Source organism: Megascapheus bottae, chromosome 24 (assembly GCF_031878675.1).
Source record: "Megascapheus bottae isolate mThoBot1 chromosome 24, mThoBot2.hap1, whole genome shotgun sequence".
Classification (NCBI taxonomy): Eukaryota; Metazoa; Chordata; class Mammalia; order Rodentia; family Geomyidae; genus Megascapheus; species Megascapheus bottae.
Window position 1 is genome coordinate 4,285,464 of NC_143532.1, and position 19,645 is coordinate 4,305,108.

The 19,645-nt window shown below is 44.6% G+C and overlaps 2 protein-coding genes across 6 annotated transcripts in view; one reads left to right on the top strand and one right to left on the bottom strand.

Annotated features, from left to right (window-relative positions):
- Cenpn (centromere protein N) lies at positions 1 to 13,858 on the bottom strand. Of its 3 annotated transcripts, XM_090357237.1 has the most exons (12): positions 13,786 to 13,853; positions 11,256 to 11,455; positions 10,664 to 10,838; positions 9,785 to 9,830; positions 8,458 to 8,517; positions 7,629 to 7,705; positions 6,436 to 6,612; positions 5,096 to 5,197; positions 3,596 to 3,659; positions 2,930 to 3,042; positions 1,091 to 1,217; positions 1 to 618 (listed from the first exon to the last, which is right to left on the bottom strand). In XM_090357237.1, the coding sequence occupies exons 3-12, from the start codon at positions 10,832 to 10,834 to the stop codon at positions 536 to 538; spliced, it is 1,020 nt and encodes a 339-aa protein (XP_090213363.1). In that variant the 5' UTR covers positions 10,835 to 10,838; positions 11,256 to 11,455; positions 13,786 to 13,853; the 3' UTR covers positions 1 to 535. The 3 variants fall into 3 exon arrangements, with proteins under 3 accessions (XP_090213363.1, XP_090213364.1, XP_090213362.1); XM_090357238.1 differs by lacking the exon at positions 11,256 to 11,455 and having other exon boundaries at positions 13,786 to 13,858; XM_090357236.1 differs by lacking the exons at positions 11,256 to 11,455; positions 13,786 to 13,853 and adding an exon at positions 13,296 to 13,361.
- The window catches only part of Cmc2 (C-X9-C motif containing 2), a 22,964-nt gene continuing 17,172 nt past the window's right edge, over positions 13,854 to 19,645 (top strand). Inside the window, exon 1 of one of the 3 annotated variants that reach the window (XM_090357241.1) lies at positions 13,854 to 13,998. The gene's annotated coding sequence lies outside the window, so the exon portion shown is untranslated. Of the gene's footprint in view, positions 13,999 to 14,219; positions 14,303 to 14,672; positions 14,754 to 19,645 lie in introns of those variants that run through there. The other 2 variants (XM_090357239.1, XM_090357240.1) reach the window with 2 other exon arrangements.

The following is a 19,645-nucleotide window of genomic DNA, read 5'->3' on the forward strand; positions in this document are numbered from 1 at the left end:
TTCTATGATGATGAGTCTATTATACGTATGATAAAATAGGTTATGCAAATAACACTTACGAAGACACCATTATTACATAAGTACTCTCAGATATATTACCTCTTGTAAACAGCTTACTGGACCTCTGAATCGGCCAATTTTATGATGCTCCTAGAGATTTTGAGTTGGGTAGCTTTTTTGATTCTCTTTTGTAAGATCCAAGGCTTAGTTGCAAATCTCTGGACATCAGCCACTGGAAGTAGCCCTCCCGGGGGGCCAAGGGGAGGTCCAATGTCTGGCGCTCTGGGGTGTGGGGGGAGGCCAATCTGGAGCAGCACATCTTCCTGCGACTTTTGTCAGTCCTTCTCTCACACGCACACACACTGCTGAAGTTCGCAGGAGAGCGGCCAGAGGGAGAGGAGGAAAGCGTGTCCCAACGCGAACAGTTTTGAATCCCTGGCATGCAGATTTCCAGACAAGCTCTCCAGCTAGCTTTTAACTGGAATATGTGTGCAACATGGTCAAGGAGCATGGAGCTCACCAAACCACAAGGATCTTATTTATCTCTAATTTTAAAGTAATTCTTTTTCCTGCTGGGTATACAAGTGAGCAATGGGGAAAGCGGTGCATCTGCTATACCTGAATGTAAAAAAAAAAAAAAAAAAAAAAAAGATGAAAAATCAGTAGGCGGACACAGCAGTTTAAAATGGCTAAGGTGGGGTTGGGAGTGTGGCCTAGTGTGGAGTGCTTGACTAGCATGCACTAAGTTCTGGGTTTGATTCTTTGGTACCACATATACAGAAAAAGCCAAGTGGAGCTGTGGCTGTGGGTCAAGTGGTAAAGTGGTATGAGAAAGCCCAAGGACAGCGCCTGGGCACAGAGTTCAAGCCCCATGACTGGCAAAAAAAAAGAAAATGGCCAAGAAAGAGATAGACCACAGTCTCTGTCCCATCCAGTGCAGAAGACAGCATCAAGAAGAGGACAGGGTGCCCTGGCGTGGCTTGGTGTGGCAGGTTGGCAAGGCAGGATGGCAGACTGAGAGCCAGCACAGAGCAGAGCAGTGACTCAGCTGGAGGATGGAATGCGCATGTCCCACAGGCTCACCACTCACCGGCTGGTGCGAGGGATTTCAGTGCTTCTAAAAGATGTGGGCTAGAGAACTTGACTAGACACCGGAGGGGCTCTTTCCGCTCAGCCAGGATGCCCCTGTTCATGTCACTCTTGAACCTGGTTTCAAGCTGTCAGTGAACAGAAAGAACTGCTCAATAGATCAGCTGGAATGGTAAAAGCGAATGGACAGATCATGTACTTTCCTTAATGCTTGCCTTCAAGAAATACAGTGGAGACCACTTAATTTTCTAACCACCTGCTGGCACACACAGCAGCACACAGAAGGGCTGGAGGTCAGTTCAGTGCTGACCACAGATGCTCCTCACACGATGCATTCTTTTTCTGGATGTTTGAGACTTGCTCTCACTAATGCTCTACCACCTGAGTCTTACCTCCAGTCCTTTAGCTTATAGTTTGTGTTTCAGATACTCCCTTTTGCCTTAGACTGTGATCTGCCTGACTCTGGTTCCTTCCTGAGTAGCTGGGACTGCAAGCATGGTTCACAATACCCAGCACTAAGCTCAAGTTCTTTTTTTTAGTGCCTGGGCACTGTCCCCGAGATTTTTTTTCTTTCTCAAGGTTAGCATTCTATCATTTAAGGTACAGATCCAGTGCCAGCTTTCTGGTAAATAATTGAAAATTCTCATGGACTTTCCTGCCTGGACTGTCTTCAAATTGTGATCCTCAGATCTCAGCTTCCTGAGTAGCTAGGATTACAGGTGTGAACCTGTAAACTTACCACCCAGCTAAGTTTGCATTTTTAATGGAGAATCAGTGCTAGTTTTATAATCTATTCCTTCAATATGAAAATGTTACATCCATTGACTCACCTCTTTTTTTTTTGTTTTTTGGTGCCAGTACTGGGGCTTAAACTCAGGGCCTGAGCGCTGTCCTTGGGCTTTCTCAAGGCTAGAGCTTTATCACTTGAGCCACAGCACCACTTTTTCTATGTATGTGATACCAAGAAATTGCAGCTGGATATTCGTGAATGCTAGGCAAGCACTCTACCATTAGGCCAAACTCCCAGCACTGAGTCACCTAGTTTGTTGTTGTTGGGCCTGGGCACTGTCCCTGAGATTTTTCGCTCAAGGCTAGTACTCTACCACTTTGAGTCACAGTTCTATTTCTAGTTCTCTAGTGGTTAGTTGGGAAATAAGGGTCTTGCAGACTTTTTTTTTTTGGGTGTGGGGGGGTAATGGAACTTGAACTTGGCCTGGGTGCTGTCCCTGAGCTCTTCAGCTCAAGGCTACTGCCCTACCCTTGAGCTAAGCCCCACTTCCCATTTTCTAGAGGTTAACTGGAGTTAAGAGTCTCAGGCCCTTTCGTGCCAAGGCTGGCTTTGAACCTTGATCCTCAGATCTCAGCCTCCTGAGTAGCTAGGATTACAGGTGTGAGCCACTGCGCCCGGCTTCACAGACTTTTTTTACCCAGCATAGCTTTCAACTGTGATCCTTAGATTTCAGCCTCCCGAGTAGCTGACATTAGAGGCCTGAGTCACAAGGGCCTGGCATTTTAAAAATTTACTTCCTAGGGAAGACTTAAAACAAGCTAGGTGTGAAGGTCCATGTCTGTAATCCCAGCACCTCAAGCATTCCTCCTTCAAACGTACAAATCATGTATCCCAGCTAATGAATAAATGAATTCGTATGTAAGACAAAAGGCAGATCTACAATTTGAAGGTCTCCTTAACTAATGGGAACTTCAAATATAACAAAAGGTCCATTTAGTTTGTATGTTTATACATAAATAGAAGTGACAAATAGAAAAGGGATGCAAGGTTCTATCATCTTTTTAAAACCATTCTGGTAATACTGCAGGCAATGTTTCCACTCTGTCCTACCTTATATTGTGCAAATTCAAGTTGTGGTTGAGGATAGTCTCCAAAAGTTTCTTCAGTGATTTTTTGGACTCTCTCTTTTTCTACTGTGTTTTCATGAATGAGCCTGGGATCCACTGAAGATGGAAGATTCCAAATGGAAACAGACATTAGGAACACACTTCAGCCTTGTAACATCTTTACATTTCCAACCTTTCCTAATTACTTGTTCCACTTGAAAATGGTTTGTTCCTTCTCTCGACTATAATCATTTATTTTGTAGAAAGTTGGAAAGAAAAGGGAGATAAAAGAGAATAAAAATTACCCATAATTCTACCATCCAGAGATAAGCACTGCAAGATGTTACCATCTAGCTCTTTTTACAGTAAATAAGAACAAAGAAACCCGTATGTGCACTCTAACACAATGGTGTATCCTAAAACATCCAATCAACAGAGCTTCCTTTGCTGCTTGAAAATTCTAAAATGTGTTTTTCTGAGTAACAGAAATCAGAATAGGAAGAATACACTTGTAAACTGCAATGTGTTGGGTTTTTGATGCCATTGTTGTTGAGATAGGAGCATGTGATAAGAGCCTGGATGGCCCTGAAACCTGCAATTCTCCTGCCATAGCCTCCCTAGTGTTGAGGTCACAGCACTACTATATTTCAGTTTATCTAAAAATATATACCATTTCTGTCTAGTCCAGGCTTTCCGTCTTGTAGAGGTGTTGTAGAGTTGTGATTTTCAAACACCTGAGCAGGTATGGGGGAGAAAAAGAGAAAAAAGTAAATGTTTTACTAATACAGATATTAACTAAATTTGGTATATAAAAGTATACTAAATCTTTACTTTTTCCAAAAAAAGACTGCAGTAGCCTACAATGTGGCTGTTTTGACTGAGAAACGTGGTATTATATGCAAAAGCTACAGGAATGGAAGACAGTATTTGTTTGCAATGTGATGTTTTAGCTTTACAACTATAAATGACTTTTTGCAAAGTCAGAACTTCCTTTCTCCTACTGTCCCACTGAAAATGTTTATTTCACTGGTGACAATATGGGCTTTCCTACTAATGCCAACTGTCATATTACAGGATAGATGGCACCAACATGGTGGAAGGGAGTGGGAGAGAAGGGGTGGCCAGGACAGAAAATCCTTACTGAACTTTAAGTTAGACTTCATGCTTAAATAGAGATATAAAGGGAGCCATCACTTCTTTCTATTTAGAAAACACACATGTATAAATCACTTCCGAACGTCTGAACACATGAGTAGACATTTGCCGTATCTAGAAGAAAACCTTTGTGCCTGCAAGGACAGAGCTGTCATTAAAAGGAGAATAACACATTCAAACCCTAACACACACCTGCGGACCTTACTAAATCCATGCTTTCCCATTTAGTTTAAGCCCCTATGGTACTTGCTTGTCACAACAAACTTAATTGTATTTCTCAGTTACATATATTTAGCTTCAAAAGACAAGTGTCAAGTTATTCTAAAGAAAAAGTAAATTCCAACTGAAATAGCTGGGATCTGAGATATAGGTTATAATGACAAATAGGCTGTATAAACTATTATACAATTATAAAAAGATGGGCCAAGAGTTTGGCCTAGTGGTAGAGCACTTGCCTAGCATGCATGAAGACCCAGGTTCAATTCCTTGGTACACACATATAGAAAAGCTGGAAGTGGTACTGTAGCTTAAACGGTAGAGCACTAGCCTTGAGGAAAGCCCAAGGACAGTGCTCAGGCCCTGAGTGCAGTTTCCACGATTGACAAAAAAAAAAAAAAAAAGATGCAAGTGAGACACTGTTTTCCCCACCTTCTTTCCTTCCCTCCCCCCAGTCCTGGGGCTTGAACTCAGGGCCTGAGCACTATCCTTGGTATTTCTTTAAGGCTAGTGCCCTTCTACTTGAGCCACAGCACCACTTCCAGCCTTTTCTATGTATGTAATGCCAAGGAATTGAACCCAGGTCTTCATGCATTCTAGGCAAGCACTCTACCACTAGTCTGAACTCCTGGCCCCCATCGTTTGTTTTCTATGATGTGGGCTGGCCAAAGCCTTTTAACTGCACTTATATCTCAAGTGGTGACATGCTGGAGTGGACCCTTTCTCTGCTCAGTGGCCATCATTCCTAAACACAGGAGGAAATGAAGATTCAAGCTGAAAGAGTTGCTGACTGGCTCACCTGGTTATACTGTTTAAAAACAATGGCCTTGAGTGAGTCCAGGTATCGGCTTCTCAGGTCCATTTTCATAATCTGGTGGTGGTTGCTAGCCATTTTCAGGGCCTTGAAACGGAAATGATGGAGGCTATAACATGTGGTTATTGGACCCACACGTGTAGCTGCAAACAGTCAAACATTTCCATGAAAAAGTGAAAGAAGTCCAGAAAAAGTCCATGTGCTGAAAAGTCCCAGCTGAAAAGACAGCAGAGGTGCTTAGCAGCTCCTAGATTCTCACACTGGCCACTGTTTTTGGAAAAGCGAAGCTGTTTAAGGTTAAGAGTTATAAGGATTTAGGAATAAGCAATAAATATGCACAAAAAATAAGTTACCATTTTTTAATTCCAGACAAGTATCTCATTGTAGCAATTCTGTTTCACTCTTCTAACTTGCTTCACAAATGACAGGAAGCTTTTGGGAATTGTTCTTAGTGCATATACTTTTTGTATGATTTGGGAAGAGAGTCCAGGAATCCTAACCACCAAAGGCAGAAACTTGACAAGAAGTAGGCTCTGGACAGAGGCCACATCTTATGTTAACTCAGTTACTGTGTCTAGTATACGTGAACTGCTACAAACATCAATAACAGCCATTAATAGGCAGATTGTACAGGTAAGAGAAAGCACTGCATAGAAGTGTTTTTCAAATTTTTTTAAAGCACTTTTTTTAAATAGAACTTTATATTCCACCCTTTATCATCTTTTGAAAGGAAATGGCAACAAAGCTATTTTGAGTGAATAGAAGAGAGACAGGGTGTGTAGGACTTTATCCTCTAAGACTTTTGGACTGGTTACATTTCTTCAAAAAATTAACACCTACACATTCTCCACTAAAAAGAAAATGAATAGCTCCCAAGATCTCCTGTCACATTTCCATGTGTAGTTCCTTACTTCAGGGGATAAAGAATTAAACGTATAACCCTTTGGGCACATGCCTGTAATCCTAGCTTCTCAGGAGGCTGAGATCTGAGGATCAAGGTTCAAAGCCAGCCTGGGCACAAAAGGACCTGAGATTCTGATCTTGAATTAACCTCTAGAAAATGGGATGTAGGGCTTGGCTCAAGGGTGGGACTGTAATCTTGAGCTGAAGAGCTCAGGGACAGCACCCAGGCCCAGGGGTAGGGTGGTAGCCTAGGGCTAAAGAGCTCAGGGATGGTGCTCAGGCCTAGTTCAAGCCCCATGACCCACCAAAAAAAAAAAAGGAATTAAATGTACTGTCCACCAAGTGCTCAAGCACGTTAAACTTAATGAACCTCTGAGGCAAGGACAGTATGACATTGTAGCTTGGAGTACTCTGTACAGTACCTGATTCAGAAGGGGCACAGTGCTCTTCAGGACAGAGAGAGATGCGAAGGCATACGGAGTCTGGGGATAATAGACCACATAGGTCGGCTTGTACTGGTTAGGCCTTGAATTCTGTGTTCCCCATGCAATTCGAATCCAGACTGCATTCTCCTCTGCAACTCTGAAGCTAACCGTCACCTGACGAAGACAAGGTTTGGAGTTGACTGTCATTTCGGCACTGAATGCAAGGTTGTGGAGGTATACTCTCAATGATGTAGCCCAGGCTGGCCTGGAACCTGCAATCTTCCCTCCTCAGTCTCCTGAGTGCTAGGATTGCAGGTATGTGCCACCATGCTCAGCCTCCATGTACCTTTTAAGGAATTCAACTGCAGTTTTGTTGTTGTTATGATGCTTACTCAGGACTTCTCTGGAGAGTGACCAAACTTGGCCTGCTCTGTATGTGGCTACTTTTCCACACATCTTGTGTAGCATTCTTCCTCAGGCCCAGCCCCTGCAGGCCCTCAGTACTTCCTATTGGCTGGAACTGAAGAGAGCCTTACTCTGGATGGCTGCTTGGCTTCCCGCTGCCAAAAGGGGTGTGTGTGTGTGCGCTCATGCATGACTGATTGATACCACAGACCTCAGCCATGCACAGATTATTTGACGGAATTCATTAAGGTTAAGTAAATGGAAAGCTCAGCTGCTTAGTCACTAACCACAGCTCAAATGCTCAGGAGCAATAAGGGACCACTCGCTTAGTGTACTTGACAGTGGCGACAGGGGATACCTCTACCACTGCTGTGACACTGAGAAACAAGTGCCGGACTCTGAGTGGCCAGGTGAGAGATGGAAGTTCTCACAACTTAAGAGTTTGTCTCTGGCATGGAAGGGAACAGTGCAGAACATGGTCGACTGAATTTTTATAGATAACAAAAAAAGAGCCAACAGCACATTTTTTTTTTTTTGCCAGTCCTGGGCTTGGGCTCAGGGCTGGAGCACTGTTCTTGGACTTTCTCAAGGCTAGCACTCTACCACTTGAACCTCAGCACCACTTCTGGCTTTTTGCTATGTATGTGGGGTACCGAGGAATCAAACCCCGATCTTCGTGCATGCTAAGCAAGCACTCTACCACTAGGCCAAACTCCCAGCCCCCAACAGCACATTTTTAAGTGCACAGATCAAAGCATGCTGTGTGCACTGAATGTTGTTCTTACATTTCTTAATGCTCTCTGAAGAGTTTTCTTAAACGAACTTTTGAATTGTTCCACATCGAAAAGGTCAACGTCTTCATCTGTCAAAGTAAAAAGAAAAATAAAATAAAATTAAGGGAGCTAAAAGTCTTTAGTTTATCTGCAAACATCCAGAACTAAGAATCTTGTACAACCCAAAAGTGGGGACAGCAGCAGGCATCTCCAGATGCAAGTGAGCAAAAGGCATCTCATTTTGAAAGATATTTAAGAGAATACATTATTATCAATTTTAAAGTTGCTAAAATATCAAATACAAACATTCAAGTTAAAATGGAAAACATTAGCCAGGCAGTGGCTCATGCCTCTAATTCCAGCTACTCAGAGGCTGAAATCTGAGGATGATGGTTCACAGGAAGCAGGGCAGAAAAGTCTCCATGAGATTATTATCTCGTCAATCACTTAAAAGCCAGATGAGGAACTGTGGCTCTAAGTGGTGAACCGTTGGCCTTGAGCAAAAAGCGCTCAGGGAGCGCGAGGCCGAGTTCAAGCACCACAAGCAGCAACAGCAGCAGCAGCAACAACAATAAAAAGAAGCCCAATAAATAAATAAAATGGGGGCCGGGAGTTTGGCCTAGTGGTTAAAGCGCTTGCCTAGCATGCATGAAGACCCAGGTTCGATTCCTTAGTACCACATACATAGAAAAAAGCCGGAAGTGGTGCTGAGGCTCAAGCGGTAGAGCTCTAGCCTTGAGAAAGTCCAAGGGCAGTGCTCAGGCCCTGAGCTCAAGCCCAGGACTGGCAAAAAAATAAATAAATAAAATAAAAAAAATAAGTAAATAAAATGAAACATTACCTGGTCCTTCACTCAACTGAAAAACATCCCAAACTTTCTGGTTCCGATGAACTTGAATATCTGAGAGAGGAAGGGTTTTTCGTATAAGAGATATTTTACTTATGCTTAAAAAGACATAGTTAAAACAATATAATAGTAATTCATGAACCACAGGTGATAGATTCTTATGAAAAACACATATTTTATACGCATTAAATCTAGACAAATCAGGATCAGTAACTGAGCCAATCTAGAGGGTACAAGCTGTGCTCATTCTATAAGAGTGCGATTGCTTCCGCATCAACCTCCCTTCTCCTGCTGGAACTCCGCACAGAGCTGCAGATGAGTGGCCACTCTGCATGAAAGGTCAATTGCACGCATGTCCTCTTGGCCCAGCTCCTTGTGCCCCTCGTTTGTCACCTGTATGTGGTGCTGCCTGCTCAATGGCCCACCCCACCGCTTCCCCACACTGCTCTGCCTCATTCCTTTCAGGGGACTCATCACCACATCAGGCACTTGTGGGTTCACACACACTGTCTGCTCCATGAGAATGAAGGACCTGTACATTGCTACAGCCCCAGGACTACACCTGCCTGCAGAAAGCACTCAGTCTCATGGAAGCCCAGGTCATGCATGACACAGAAGATGCCTTGCAGGAGCTTCAAACTCAAGAATATCCTGGAGGAGAAAAGGACCTAGGGGACTGACCAGTTCAACTCTCCCTGTCGTCCTTCTGGCTTAAGACTGCCACTACAGTGCCCTCTGCACATCCCTGCACTGACTGACAGTCATCTGGTCTACCTGAGCACCATGGGTCTCCACCTCACACTAGGCTTTCTACAACCCACAAAGAAGATAAAAGGTCCTAGCACTCAAGGCACCAGCCATACAGTGTGCTTTTGGCACACAGCACTTTTTCTGTCCTTCCCTGAGTTCAGCATCTTTTCTTTTTGGTGCATCTCACCAGCCTTTCTTCCTGTCCCATTTATGGCAAGGGACCTGACAGTTTTATTTAAATCTAGTGTCAGCAGGCACAGTACAATGCCCAGGAGAGAGCATTCAAAGGTATCTGTTTCCTTTCTGGTGCTTTTTTAGGTCTGTGTTCAGAGTTGAGATAGCCCGCTAACTGGTCTCTGAGAGCAGTATTAACAATAATAGAAATTAAAATTTTCTGTTAATCTATTTAACACCATTATATAAAATCTGAGATGTAGAGCAGCAAGACAATTTGGTGAGAGACACAGGACAAGTAAGTGCACAGCTGGGATTTGACACCAAGGCTCCTTAAACTTGCCTCCCTTGAAGATAACTGGCTGAGTATAAATAAATATGAATCTCTCAAACTTACAAATGATGTCTAAAAGGGCTATGTCATTGAGACTTGCAGACTTCTCCTGAAAGAGAAGAGAAACTAGTTAGGAGATGTGGTAATGAGCTGGGGCTTCACCCTTTAAGGTCCACTTTAGAATTGGTTAAGACAAACTACTGGCATTCCTTCACTACTGTACAGTGCCCACCAACTGCAGAGTAGACATAGAGATTGTCTACAGGACAGACCTCAGCACTGAAAATCAACAGCCTATTGTAGGTACAGCAATATGGCTGAATATTGCAATTGTAGGATACAATGAAAGCAGACAGACACAAAAGAACATAAAGCATGATTCTGATAAAATATAAAAGCAGGCAAAATATGCTATTATGAATCAATGCAGTTGGTATCCTTAGGGGTTGAGATAAGAGTAAGAATAATATTTCTAGATAATGGGTATTGGTTTTATGAGTACATTCAAATATAAAAAACATATGCATCAATGTATGCTTTTCTGTAAGAATTTGGTGTTTAAATATAAAATTGGTGATTTAGGGAGGATATGGTCTCACTATGTTGCTAGGCTGGCCTTGAACTCGAAGTCATCCTTCCTGATTCTCACAAATGCTGAGATTACGGGCTGGTATTAACATACTAGGCTAGTTATATCTTTTTACTTTCCTAACTGGGTAGGTTACAAAAAAGTACTGCTCATTTCTTCAATGAGTACTAACTTCCCCCTTCCCTGCTATCCACTTTGTTTTCTTACTGCTTCATAAACATTCTTTGTTAGGTAAAAAAGCCAATAAAAATTCTGTTCATTCACTTTAAAAAGAAACCACCAGCCGTCTGAAGTCCCTGTGGAATTAAGGGAAGAAACAGCTGCAGGGGTAGCATGGCGCTGAAGGGTGTTACCTCACAGAGCAGGACCAAGTCCAGAGCTAGCTGCTCCTTTCTCTGCCGGAAGTTTACAGTTTGCAGTTGGCTTTCGGACAAAAAATCCCAGGCTTTTAGGATTGTCATCATTTCGTACATGGGGATTTTCAAGATGGTCCTCCTGAGAAACTCGGCAACAGTCTCATCCATCTCTCTGAACAAAAACCAAGAGGACAACAAAATATTCATCAAATATAGACCTTTAGCTGTATTTTTCAGCATCATAGTTTTAGCCAAGGTCTGTTTTTTTCTCTCTAGGACCAGGACTTGAACTCAAGGTCTGGCATTTTAGCTCATCGTCTGCCTCCAGCCATAGGATTTTCTTTCTTTCTTGAGTCCAAGACCAGGACTCAACTCACATTACCTGATTGGCTAGTGCTCTACCAACATGCCTCCAACTTCCACCCCAGGATTCTCTGGAGTTCAAATACTCAAACTTTACCTTTTTCAGACACTCTTACATGTTTCAGCATGAAGTTTTTAAAAATTATTTTTCTATTAAAACTATATATTTAAAGTTGTGAAGTGTTAACAAAATTAGTACTACAAGCTGGGTGCTGGTGGCTCATACCTGTAATTCTAGCTATTCAGGAGGCTGAGATCTGAGGATCGAGGTTCAAAACCTGCCGCCCGGGCACTAACGTCCGTGAGACTCTTATCTCCAATTAACCATCAGAAAACCAGAAGTAGCACTGTGGCTCCAGGTGTAGGGTGGTAGGTAGCCTTGAGCTGAAGAGCTCAAGGACAACACCCAGGCCCAGAGTTCAAATCCTACGGCCAAAAAAAAAAAATGAGTGCTACAATGACTTGGGGTAGGGTTTGTCCTTTATGTGCTGATGTGTATAATGCAACGGTATTTAGAGGTGGTGAATCTATAAGAGATGGTTAGGACACTGAGTGCAAGATGATCATCTCCAGAAGGAACAAATATTCTCTTCAGGGTCAGGACTGGATTAGTTCCCTTACAAACGGTTTATAACCAGGCATGGTGGGCCTCACCTATAATCTCAACATTGGGAGCCGAGCCAAGATCAGGAGGTTGGACCTAGCTGAGATTATATGGTAAGGTTATCTTCCAAAATGTTTTTGGTATATTTACACATATGTACAGGGACACATGTATGTACACACACGTATGCATATATGTAGACATGTATGTGCGCACACACACACATATGCACACTCAGCTGCATGATCTCTAAATAAAGACTGAGGAGGATGCCTGCAGAACCCCACTTCACTTAATGGCCTATCATCTAGAAAGCAGCCCAAAGTTCTTGGTGTCCATGTTTAAGACAAAGAAAGTCTGTCATTCTCATCTGCTTTCCTCATAACCCTGGATTTCCAAGGGCACACAGGGATATTCCCCTTAACTGAAGCTGAATGCAGTGGCTCACACCTATAATCCTCGCTACTTAGGAGGCTGAGATCTGAGGATTGAGGTTCAAAATCAGAGGACCTGAGACTCTTCACCTCTAGAAAACAGGAAGTGGGGCTGTAGCCTTCAGCCCAGAGTTCAAGCCCCATGATCCCCCCCCTCCAAAAAAAATCTTAACTAGGTCTTATATCTACCATCTCATGTGATTGTTGAACACTGAATATAATTCATTGCCATTGTCTATTCCCCCCAAAAATGTGGTTGTTTTTTATTTTCAAATTATTGAAAATGATAGTGAAATTTAAGCAGGATTGTTTAAGTGTGGTTTGGGAAGACAGACTAGGATCATGAAATGTTGCTTTATACAGCTATAAGATCATCTTGCCCTAAGGTCAAGATTAAAATCTGGTATTGTCTTGGTCTTTGCTTCCCTCTCTTTAGCTTTTTGAGCTCCTTTTATGCTGGGTTCTTCCATACTTTAAGACAAAATGACTTTCTGTATCTAGTTACCCCTGCCAAGAAGATTCACCAGTGATTTCCTGTTGAAATTCAGGTCTCAGCTTAGTTTTCTCCTTAGAGAGATTTATTCTCGCTCATTCAAACAGTTATCTTCAGTCAGGCACTGGTGCCTTACACTTGTAATCCTAGCTCCTCAGGGGGCTGAGATCTGAGGATGGAGGTCCAAAGCCGGCCTGGTCTGGAAAGTCTGTGAGACTCTTATCATCAACTAAGTACCAAAAAATCCAGAAGTGGAGCTGCGGCTCAAGTAGACACGTTAACACGTGTGTGCACACACACAGAATTATCCTCAGGATCTTGTATTGCTGATTACGGAACTATCTGAAACTAGCTTTATTATTCACAATATTTTGCAGCACTCCACGCCAGGGACGGTCTAGAGAGCCTAAGAACCAGCTGTGTACTATGTGCTATGTATCAGATGGTACTTAAGTATTGAATTACTACTGGATGTTGTCCAGAAGCAGTGCACCTGTGGGAATAAACAGGGAAGGGGCCAACAGGAAATTATCAAACACTTCTTTCAGTGATCACTCCGGACTTTCAAAATAAAGATTCTGGCACTCATCAAACTAAAAGTCTCCCATTATTATTTTTTGAGAGCACCTCGGATTAAAGCTTGGCGAGTGCCATTAAAAAACTGGCAGGAAGAGCGCCCAGGGTCTGCCCAGTGAAGTTAGGAAACCCTTGAATACACTTTCTCCCTGTGCTGACCTTTTGAATTTCTTTCTACCTCCCAGCACTTTAGCACAGAGCCAAAGCCGCAGCATACACCGGGTGTCCGAGAAGGTTTTTTTGAACGAATGCATCAGAAAGTTCCTTTTTTTGCTAACATGTCCGTACGGATACACACGAGTGTCACGGGGCGCAGAGGAGTCACGCAAGAGGCTGCTCCAACTAAAAAGGGATGCGAGCCCGGGGAACGGACCATCCCAACAACACCGGGACACCGCAGCCCACCTACTGCGCAGCCGCGGGCTCGGCGAGGCCCCGCCCCACGGAGGGCGGAAGTGGCGTCAGGCGGGGCGTCGGCGCCCTCTTCCTCTGGGCCTACTCTACGGCCTTCCACCACTCCCGGGCCCGAGACCCAGCACCAGCTCCCCGTTTCGCGATGTGCGGCCGCCATAAGAAAAGCCGCCGCTGACTCCCCCAAGGTTCCCAGCACCCTCCGGGCCCGGCGCCGAGCCCACGGGCGCTCTCTTACCGACCCACATCTCCAGCTGCTCTCCGGCAGCCGCTCCCGCCGAGGCGCTTTCAAAACCCCCAATGGGAGCGCCCGCCGCCTCCAGCTCCGCCCTCCGGACGCGGACCTCGGAGCGCTCCGGGCGCCCAGGGAGACGCCGCTGAGGGGCCGACCGCGGGGAGGCTCGCCGACACCGCGCGTCGCTCTTCTCCCGAGAGGAGGCTTGCACGGAAAGTAAGCGCACGAGAGGAGCCTTCCTTGCCGCCTCGGGTCGTGGGGTGGGCGCCATCTCGTCTGTGCGCCGGCCCCGCTCCCCCCCCATCCCGCTGCGGAATGGTCGCGTCCGGGAGGGCTGGCGCATGCGCCTTGCGACGCCGCTGGCGGCGGGGCGGGTCCCGCGGGGTCGCGACCCGGGACGTGCGTGCGTGCGTGCGTGCGTGCGGTGGGGCAGCGGGGTAGGCGGCATCCCGCGGGCCGGCCAGGCGCTCGCTGGCTCGGCGGGTCGCCCCCCTCGGCTCTCCAGGGCGGCCGGATCGGGGTGAGCTTCGGGAGTGCGGTTGGTGGGGCCGGGGCGTCCACTGGCGGCGGCGGATCGGTGGTCGGCCGCCGGCTTTGGGGGGGGGGGTCACCTGCGGGGCGGCCTGGTGACCCTGCGGAGCCTCGGCGGACGCGCCTGCGCAGTGGGTGAGGTGAGAGTCCACGCAGGTCCGGGAGAGCCTGCGTCCCCCCACTCCCCCCCACCCCCGGTCGAAGCTTCCTGCGCGGTCTTGAGGAGGAACACGCTGTGGACGTCCCACGCGTGCCAGTGTGCACGGCTCGGGGACTCTGCTAGGACCCGCTGGGGGCGCCCGTGCCGGCCGAGGCTGGACGTGCGCCCCTCGGGGGTGGAGAGGGTCCCTTGGGAAGCCCGTCTGGTCCAGGTGACAGTGGTCCAGGTTCTCTCCAGGCCGTCTGTGGGATGGAATCGCCCTTGGAAGCGACGTAGCCAGGTCCTAAGAGTCGCTTGGGGGCCGGGAGAACCGCCAGGGGGGGAGGGTGGACTAGTGCTGTGTCTGCCACAGTAGAGTCTGTAGTTTGAAAATGGTGAAAAGTGCTTTCTTAAGTGGAGGCTCTCAGGAAAAAAAAAAAAAAATATATATATATATATATTAGAAAGCACTGAGTGTTTATTTACAGGTACTTGTTTGTTTTTTTTTCCTGCAGAGAGGATTGTTTGGACAGTGAACTGGATGTAGGTTTGGCTTGGTCCTGTCTTCGTTTCAAATTAAGTGAGGAAGGAGATGAAAATTGCAGTGTTAAGTTTCCTTCCATTGTAACCATGCAGTACCAAAATCTTTGCAAATGGAAACCAAGTGGTTTTAGAATGTGGGGTTCTCCACTCCGATTGGAGAGTGCTTAAGGCATGTTATGGGAGGGCTATTCCCCTTGTGCTAGAGTTCTCATTATGTGTTTTCTAAAATTGTGCCGCCTGGTGATGGGTGGTTGAGATCTGATGTCAAAGAATTTGGAACTTTTTACCTGAATTTTGGCAAGTGGGAGAAGAAATAAAAGTGTCATTTCAGCTTTACATCCTCCCAGCCTACCTCCAAGGAGTCTGTGTTAGCCAAATTTTCACAACTGAACATTTAAACCATTATTGTACTGTTTCAAGTATTTGTGTGCATGCGGTGCTTGAGAAGTTGGGGGCAGCCTGGAGAGGATGATGTAATTGTGGCTAGAACACCTTTTCGATGACTTACAAACAGCGGTGTGAAAGGGGGCTAAAGGCTTCTGTGTAAGTACATACTCTTCTTCAGTTGTAAAAGGTAGTTGGAGTTCTCATAATGTTATTAGAATAGGCTGTTAAGAATGCCTGTGGGGGGGAGGCGGGAGTTTGGCCTAGTGGTAGAGTGCCTGCCTAGCATGCAGGAAGACCTGGGTTTGATTCCTCGGTAACACATACATAGAAAAAGCCGGAAGTGGTGTGGTGGCTCAGGGTAGAACACTAGCCTTGAGGAAAGCCCAAGGACAGTGCTCAGGCCCTGACCACAAGCCCAGGACTGGCAAAAAAAAAAGCCTGTGGGGACTAGGAGTTTGGCCTACTGGTAGAGTGCTTTCCTAGCATGCAAACCTGGGTTTGAGTCCTTGGTACCACATACATAGAAAAAGATAGAAGTGGTACTGTGACTCAAGTGGTAGAGTGCTAGCCTTGAGAAAGCTCAAAAGCAGTGCCCAGGCCCTGAGTTCAAGGCCCAGGACTGGCAAAAAAAAAAAAAAAACCAACCAAAAACAAAACCAAAAGACACCTATGGGATTGAATTTCATGTTTAATACAAAATACAATTTGGATGGAATGCAAACAAAACTTTTTGACTGCAAACACCCATGCATGAAGTCATACCATGAATGTTCCCTCTCTCTTGTTTCAATAGTAAAGCTAGTTCGGAATTCTTTTTGCACCATCCCCTTCAAAATTGTTCTCTGTCAGTCTTTTTGTGTGTACAATGCTGGGGATTATAATACAGGGCCTTGAGAATGCTAAGTACAAGTTCTCCCACTCACTTCAGTATTCTTTTGGCTAAGTACAAGTTCTCCCACTCACTTCAGTATTCTTTTGGCTAAGTACAAGTTCTCCCACTCACTTCAGTATTCTTTTGGCTTGCCTTTTATTTTTAGAAGTTTCCAAAATAGTTTAATTGCAAAGTGTACATTTGAGAAGAAACTTAAGTATCTTGTGCAGGAATATGTGCCATTCTTGTTTAATATGTAGCCAGTCTCTTTTGCATATGTCACAACTGCACTTAAAGAGTTTTATACAGCAGCCCAGTTACTGGACAGCTCCAAGTGCTTTTACACATTTGCACCTGTACTTTCCAGTTTGTCTTCAAACATTTCACATGGTTCACTTGGTTCAGTTTTTCTTTTTTTTCTTTTTTTTTACAAGTCCTGGGCTTGAGCTCAGAGCCTGAGCACTGTCCTTGGACTTTCTCAAGGCTAGAGCTCTACCACTTGAGCCTCAGCACCACTTCCGTCTTTTTTGTATGTATGTGGTGCCCAGGAATCGAACCCGGGTCTTCATGCATGCTAGGCAAGCACTTTAACCACTAGGCCAAACTCCCAGCCCCTGGTTCAGTTTTTCTTGTTGTGTGAATAAGAACTTCGTATCCAAACTGTACTTTACTTACATCACACTCACTGCTTGCTGTTTCAGATTTGTCCATTTCATGCCAGAAGAAACATAGGTCTCAAATTGATAGCCAGACTGATAACACTTTGGGAATAGGCAAGTCTGTTTCTTTCTTTCTTTTTTTTTTTTTGCCAGTCCTGGGCTTGGGCTCAGGGCCTGAGCACTGTCCCTGGATTTTCTCAAGGCTAGGACTCTACCACTTGAGCCACAGCACCACTTCTGGCTTTTTGCTATGTATGTGGTACCGAGGAATCGAACCCGGGTATTCGTGTATGCTAGGCAAGCACTCTACCACTAGGCCAAACTCCCGGTCCCGCAAGTCTGTTTCTTTACTCCTGGAACTGACATCCTCAAATTCATCATTTGTCTTACTCAGCAGGCAGTTTATTTATTTTTTTGATCTCCTCTACTGTGGACTTTCCTAAATCACTAAGCATTCCCAATTGTCTTCTGTTTAAATATAAGGACTAACCTGTGCCCATCTGAGCCCTGAGTCCTCTGCATACTCCTGGGGAGTATGGTTGGAATTCTAGATGACTGACCAGCAACAACTGTAACTCTGTCTTGATCTCAGCAGAACCTCTGTTTCTAACAGTAAGAATAACATTACGTTTGGATCTTGGCCTAGGATTAGTGCCTATGGAACATGTAGCCAGCCAGATGTTCTTTGAGGAATAAAGAGTTGTAGCCGAATCAATTTTGTTCATAGACTGCTGTGAAGGCATGACTTTCCTGTTGTGAATGGGGAAAAAATCTGTTAAAATGAATCACTCTGTGGTCTGGGGCTTAGGTTTGTTTTTTTTTTTTTTTTTTTCATGAAAATGGGGGTAATGTACATTTTGACCTACAAAAGGGCAATTTAAAAAATTTTTTTCTTCAGTTCATAAAAATACCTTGAGTTATAATAATATTCTTGAAATAGGAAGGTGACCACTGGAGTATCAGCATTTAAGTGTGTATTGAGAGATCACTGCCAGTAATTGACACTCTAGAGGGCAGTAGTACCAGTTTATTTGTTCCAGTTTTTGGACAAAGGCCTGTAATACATGGTGGGTGGAGCATAGGTGAGGGTGAGTAGGGAATATTGAACTAAAAAGATAAGGTGGAGGACAGAGGGTGATGGGAAAAGCAAGGGACCTATTTCATAAGGTGAAGAGTTTGAAACTTTATGTTAAGCAGTAGCTTCTTAGCAAGAAGAATGAGAGAAGAAAACCATTTTATTTATTGATTATTTTTTGTCAATCGTGGGACTTGAGCTCTGTACCTGGGCACTGTCCCTGAGCTCTTCAGCTCAACGCTATTGCCTTACCTCTTGAGCCACAGCACCGCTGAAAACCATTTTAGTCTTTGAAATAATCATTTAGGGTAAACACATTAGGAGAGTAGAGCCCCATACATAGATACCCTTATTATCTGTCAACTGAAAATAAAATTTAAAAGGAGAAAAGGGAGGTCTTATTGGTATTCCTGCTGGGTCTATAGTAGCATACATATTTGAAGTAAATTTTTGTTACTGGATGGAGTAAAAGGAATACCATTTACATAAATATATACTATATGCAGTGTGCATGTATACATTATTTTAGCCAAGTATCTTTTCAAGAACAGTTGTGTTGTTTTGATTGTCCTGGGGCTTGAACTTGGGGCCTGGGCATTGTCCCTGAGCTCTTCAGCACAAGGCTACCCACCTACCCTTGAGCCACAGTGCCACTTCCCATTTTCTAGTGGTTAATTGGAGATAAGAGACTCTTTGCTTTGTAGTGCCTGGGCTGGCTTTGAACCTCGATCCCCTGATCTCAGCCTCCTGAATAGCTTGGATTACAGGTTTGAGCCACAGTGCCTGGCCACTTCTGGCTTTTTCTGAGTAGTTTATTGGAGATAAGAGTCTCTCAGATTTTCCTACCCCAACTGGCTTTGAACCATGACCCTCACATCTCAGCCTCCTGAGTAGCTAGGATTACAGGTGTGATCTACCAGCACTTGGCTTCAGTGTGTACATTTTTTATACACTATTGTAAAGGCAAGAAATTGTTAGTTGAATCATCAAAAGTAGGAAGTAGGAGACCATCTGTATTTGCCAACAAAGTGGTCACAGTATATCGCAGGCTTTTTTATAAATTGCAAAGATACAACTTTTAGGGCTGGTAATAGCAGTGTACAGTAACATTCTGTCCTGTATACTTATGAAATAAAATGCTTAAGACAATTTCTTTTTTTTTTTTTTTTTTTTTTGCCAGTCCTGGGCTTGAGCTCAGGGCCTGAGCACTGTCCTTGGACTTTCTCAAGGCTAGAGCTCTACCACTTGAGCCTCAGCACCACTTCTGGCTTTTTTTCTATGTATGTGGTACCGAGGAATCAAACCCGGGTCTTCGTGCATGCTAGGCAAGCACTCAACCACTAGGCCAAACCCCCGGCCCTTAAGACAATTTCTTAATGGTAAGCCACTAATACTCCTTTTAGAAAAAGTAGAAAAGGCAGAAGCCAGATAACTAGTACTTTACATAGATATAGGTACTTGTATTGAGTGGTATGTTATTCAGTGACTTAGAGGGCTGAACTGTCTGAAGCTTCATTCTTCTGATGTAATAAATTTGTGTCAATAAAAGGGACCTATAGTCAGTGTTGGACAAAGAGAACTTGGCTGCATTTCCATTCTCCATTCAACTAAGTACTTAGCTGATTTAGAATAATCTAGTTTGTGATCTTTAGGGGTGT